The sequence below is a fragment of the Parasteatoda tepidariorum genome, chromosome 11 (genome assembly GCF_982258835.1).
Source record: "Parasteatoda tepidariorum strain Cologne lab strain chromosome 11, Ptep-v5.0, whole genome shotgun sequence".
Lineage (NCBI taxonomy): Eukaryota > Metazoa > Arthropoda > Arachnida > Araneae > Theridiidae > Parasteatoda > Parasteatoda tepidariorum.
Window position 1 is genome coordinate 5,262,329 of NC_141765.1, and position 6,000 is coordinate 5,268,328.

The 6,000-nt window shown below is 28.2% G+C and overlaps 1 protein-coding gene across 3 annotated transcripts in view; it reads right to left on the reverse strand.

The window, feature by feature from the left end:
• The window catches only part of LOC107450020 (FUN14 domain-containing protein 1), a 50,751-nt gene extending 44,751 nt beyond the window's left edge, over positions 1 to 6,000 (reverse strand). The window contains exons 1-2 of one of the 3 annotated variants that reach the window (XM_087154625.1): positions 5,444 to 6,000; positions 1,476 to 1,648 (exon numbers count right to left, since the gene is read on the reverse strand). In XM_087154625.1, the coding sequence (XP_087010751.1) occupies positions 1,476 to 1,636 (161 nt within the window). In that variant the 5' untranslated portion in view covers positions 1,637 to 1,648; positions 5,444 to 6,000. Of the gene's footprint in view, positions 1 to 1,475; positions 1,649 to 4,913; positions 5,378 to 5,443 lie in introns of those variants that run through there. The other 2 variants (XM_087154627.1, XM_087154626.1) reach the window with 2 other exon arrangements.

The window sequence follows — 6,000 nt, forward strand, 5'->3', positions numbered from 1 at the left end:
TGGTAAACTTTAATGACAAAATAATAAGGTATTTCCTGGCAGTTAGAAAGAAATAAAATAAGTCAAAATCTAAACTAAGTTAAATTCTCTTCTACGTAAGTTCGCAAAATAAAATTCAGCTAAAGAATATTTTCAAAATATCTAATTTAGAGTACTTATAATGAAACAGCAGAATATCATTAATAGAGATATTTTAAAACTTATTAAAATATGCGAGTTTTCAATAAAAAAATTTAAAAGTCATTTTAGATATTATATTTTATTTATTTCTATTTTTCTAATTTCATCTCAAAAAAACTTATTAAATTAAAAGAAAAATAGAAATAAAATAACAACAAAATGTTTGACTTAGTATTAGCAAGAGAAAACATAAAATTAATTTTTTTCCCTTCACCACAAACGTTTACTATCAGTACAATTAAACTGCCAACATACTATGAACTCTTAAATAAACTTGCAATTCTTCTGTTATGGTGATTTATGATGACAGCTATAACCACCCCTCAATTAGTACCCAGTAGGCAGTCGTAGGGGAAGGAAAAAAAATACCAGCCAAAAACTAGGGTCCACCGCTACAGAGGTAGACAGGCCACCTGAGTTATTTCGGGCTTGCCGCTTTACGTGTAGAAATCATGTCCGAGTTATTTCAGGTCTGTCGCCAGGAGGGTTAAAATAAATACATCATATTTTAAATAACTTACCTTTTACGCTTATTTTTTAAATTACTATTGCATAATTAAAAGCGAAAATAAATACTTTATAATAAAGAATATTTAATTTTACAGTATTTAAATATAAAAAAATTATAAACAAAGAATGAAAGATTTATTTTTAATATACACTTATTTGCAATAATTTCTAAGTGGAATCTGAAAAGTTCAAATGTTTCGCCTGAAATCAGGTGAACACAAATCGTAACGTTTGATTTTAAAATCGCAGTATTTAATTTTAAAGACATGTGAATTTGAATCTTGCTGTCTGATGTTTGAATTATGATATCTAATTTTTAAATTACGCAAATACATATTGCAATACATACAGTTTAAATCTCATAAATTAATGTTTAATATTAAAATCATGTGAATAAAAATCACGATATTGGATTTTAAAAATGAATGAATATAAACCACACAATTGGATTTTTAAATCAAGTGAAAACCAATTGCCATGTGATTATTTAACTTCAGGAATATGAATCACAATATTTGATTATTTAACCATGTGAATACTAATCACGGCATTTGATTTTTAAATCACTTGAATTTGAATCACAATGCATAATTTTCTAATTGTGGTAATTGATTTTTTTAAAATCATGTTCTGATGCACAGATTTTTATTACTATTGTAACTATTATACAAAACATACAATCAAATATATTATCCAAGATTCAAAACAAACTTGATTACTCATGTACTGTGACTATAAATATAATAGACAAATGAGTTATTCAAATGATATTTAGAATCAGATACCATCCAGAAAGACCTCCTATTGCCATTTCCTTTGCAACTGATCCATTGGTGAGTTCTTTCAGTTGTTTATCAATCCAAGATTCTGGTTTGTTTTCCTTTTTCTTAGTGATATTCAGTCCCGTTATAGACATAATAGACAAGGAACACACAGACATCGTCATAGCTCAGTATGTCTAAATGGTACATCAAAATACAAAGGTAAGCTATAGTTTGAGAACATTCTCTTCAAAGCATCAGATATAATCAAAATAAGCATTATGACTAGAATATTTTAAATCCAAAACTCCATAAAATTCTTTTTTAACAAAAATTTAAAGTGTAGAGTATGCTTCATCATTAATTTGTTACTAATTGGAGTATAATATTAATGTATGAACAATGAGCAATAAAGTTATCATTGAAAACTAATGTATTTCAAGTTAAAACAAATTAAAATATGCAGTTTGGAAGTAAAAGAAAACAAAACAGTATAGCAATGTTTATTTAAAGTTCTATAGTCTGAACGTTTATAACTCAATTTTTTAAGGACTAAAGACATTTTCAAAACTCCAACCAAATGCTTCCATTAGTAGATTTGCTATTTTTATTTTTTCATGCACATAAAATAAAATACAAAACAAATATAAATTAAAATGAAGTGTATTATTGGTAATTTTTATACTCAAAGTTCGAAAATTCAATTTTTTAAATAATCTGAAGTAATTTTTGTGTCCTGTTCATTAAATCATATCCAAAAGATTAACTAAAAAAAAAAAATATAGAATTTAGAAAATTTTAGTAGCATTTAAAAAATTTTTAAGCGAAGATTTTATGAATTGAAAGGAAAAAAAAAAACTTATACTTTTGCAGAGAAACTTGTCTTAAATTTTGCTTAATATTTTATTGTAGATATACTCCTTCTCACAAGTAAAGTTTTTAACACTAATTTAGAAGCATAACTATAGTTATAAAGATAAAAGAATGTCATTAGTTTTTAATGTATAATGCATTTCAAGTCTGAAAAATAAAATTATAAATATTTTTAAAGTACTTGGCAATTATTTCAGGGATGAGATTGGCCAAAAGGCAAAAAAGCTGAATATTCACGCGAGTAAATCTTACGTGTGTGCAATTATTTCAAAATAAAATTCAGACAATTTAAGATAATAAATAACTATGTGTTGATATAAAATTAATTGTGAACTAATTTATTAATATATGAATAATTACATCGACACTTAACATTTAGTAAAAAGTAAAATTACAAATTGAAAAAATTAAGCTGGAAATTATATTTTTCTTCAGTCATAAAGGAGTCAATTATTACTGCCTAGTTTAGCACACTAAACTATTGAGAACATACATTAACATTTCATTTTTTTAATAAATACTATTGCGTGATTTACAGCAAAAATATCAGTAACAATATTCTCATCCAGTTTCGCTGATGTTGTAATGCCTATAATTATACCAATAATAGCCGATAGAAAAAATGTCACATTTATAGTAACTAATTCAAGAAAAAAAAACTTACTTCTTATAAGAATTGCGATCTTCGATTTTAAAATAGCGTGAATATGAATCACAATATTGGATTTTGAAATCACGTGAATATGAAACTCCATGTTGGATTTCAAAAAAGTGAAAATACAAATCATGATGTTTAATTTTTAGATCGAGTAAATTCGAATCACGATGCATAACTTTTTAATCCCGTGAATACCAATCCAAAGCCTAATTTTTAAATCACTTGTAAATACGAAAATCGATGTTTGTTATTACAACCGCATAAAAGAATCACACGACATTGGATTTTAAACTCGCGTGACTACGAATCGCTGTATTGGATTTTAAAAACATGTAAACACGAATTGCTGCATAGGATTTAAAAAAAACTCGTAAATACAAATAGCGATATTGGATTTTTAAACCTCGTAAATAAGAATTACCATGTACAATATTGAAATTGCATGAATAATAATCTAAATGCACAACTTTCAAATGAGGTAAATAAGAATATCGCTGTTTGATATTAAAATTCAGCGATGTCTGAATTATGAAAATATAAGCTACCTGGCAGGCGGGTAAAAATGCGGAAAATTTTATTTTCTGCACGTAAAAGTGGAGAAAATAGGTGAAATTGTTAAAAATGTGGAAGGGTTGGCAGCTACATAGCTTGAATTTTCTGCTTATCTCTGAAAATCGGAAAGAAATATAATTATTCTATTTCAACGGCTGAATTTTCAGAAAAAGCGGAAAATTTATGAAAAAAACTTAAACTTTTAGAGAATTGGAGTTTTTGATAAAAAAGCTGAAATTCGAGAGACAAAAGCGAAAAAGGCGGAAATACGCTAAAAAGCAGAACAATCTCACCCCTGTTATTTACTGTGTGAAAAACTAAAAAGACAACATTAAAGTGTATAAAAATATGCTTCATTTTCAAATCATCCAAATGAAATTTCTATATATTTGACTTTTGTAAGTGTTATTACAAAATTATGTAATAATTTTGTCATAACACTTATAATGTTTAAAAAACAAAATATGGCTTTAAAATATGGATTTCACAAAAATTAACACTAAAGAAAATATGGAAAAAAGTATAAGGATTTTGCACTATGTAGTTAACAAGAAAGTGGTACTGATATGGAAATATCTCCTCCACTGAGACAAAGATACATACTTTTAAAAAAAAAAATTTTTAGTAAAAAAAATCTCAAGAGCCTTGGTGAGGATATTTTCGTATCGTTATCTGTTCTCATCAACTACAATTGTTAAGGCGCCAAAGGGAAAGGAAGAAACTATGTAGATGCTTGCCCAGGAGTGGCTATGACTCATACCCTTTCGAGTTAGTACCCTTCTATGATGTTTTCTTTAGTTCCCCAACCTGCTATCCATAAATTGCAAAATTATGGTTACTTTGGTGTAGATACCAATACAAAAATCTTCCAACCTTGGCCATTGCAGTTCTTGTTAAAGCGTATCGAAATTGAAATACTATCAAACCACAGAATAGTACAAATAATAAATTAGTCAACAAGCAAATAAGCTAAAACTTTAAACTAGTCTTTAACTAGTTTGAAGTCTAAATATCAATAGCATTCTACAAAATTTATTAATATACTTGTTGCTAATACAAAACATCTTCTTTTAATCATCATACTAATAAATCAATGTTAATTTGACTTCTATATTGCGATTTATTGCATAAACTACTATTGCAAAGGCACTAAATGGATTTTAAATTTGTAAATTTAAAGAAAAAAAAAATCGTGTACAGATTAGCCTATGGGTGGCAACAATTTATGCCATTTGAGTTGGTCCCCTTTTGTATTTGTGTTATCTTTAGATTCTTAATGGCAGCTGGCATAAACATGTATCAAAATTGAAACACCACCGAACCAGAGAAAAGCACAAATAATAAATTATTCAAAAAGCAAATAAGCTAAAACTTCGTACTTTTGGTTAGTTTTTAACTCTAAATATCAGTAGTATTCTTCAAAATTTATTCATGTACTTGTTACCAATAGGAGACATTTTCTTTTAAACATCATGCATATAAATCAATTTTAATTTATGACGAGGATTGATGTACAATGATCTGTCACACCAACTATAATCTCAAAGTCACCAAAAGGATTTCAAACTTGCAATTTTTAAAAAAAAAATTATGTAGAGATTTGCCCAAGGGTCGCTACGAGTTATCCCATTCAAGTTGGTCCCCTTTTATGGTGTTCTTTTTTTAGTTTCTTACTGACCACTGACCGGAAGTTGCCAAGATTTGGCGATTATTCTGCAGCAGATCACGATGCGGACATCTTTCCAAATAGTATCGCATCATTTGTAAAAAATTTAATTATCCAGTATATTTAGCATCCTGAAATGTTCTACATTACTTGAAGACTATATTCACAAACAATTCTACCGTTTAGTTTTCGAAACAAGAATAGAAATTTTAAGAAAATAACCAGCTTTGATATTTTTATTACCTTGTTAACTAGCTTCAGGACGAAATAAAAACAAATATCTCCTTCAACAAAATTTGATTTGAATTGTTTTGTTTACAGTTTATATGTGTTCTCATTAAAGTGGGTTTATATATTTGCACCAAAAAATTATGTCGCTTTTTAGTTCGCTAAGTGGCAAAAATATTATTGTACAATGCTTACTGGGAACTCAAAAGTGGAAAAGATTGCACTGGATAAAATTTTTCTGCCGTTTTTTGAGTTTTAGTGCGTTATTTCTAACTACTGCTTCTCAATACGGCTTTTCCAAGAATAGAGTTTCACCCCGTTCTTTGTTTTGCTTTTGGCCAAAGGATACTCTGAGAAGGCCTTTCCATTTCCTTTCTAGCCTTCAGTAAGAGTTCGGCCCGAAATAAAGAGGATATTTGGTCAATTTAGGAATTGGTAACTGGGCGGAGTGAGTTATTTTTGTTTGCCAAGCCTCTAACAATAGCTTTTGTTTAAACAACGCCAATTGCTTTGGCGAAAAAGTTTGTAGGGTCCTTGGCAAACAAAAATATACACGGCATTCCCAAAAGAGC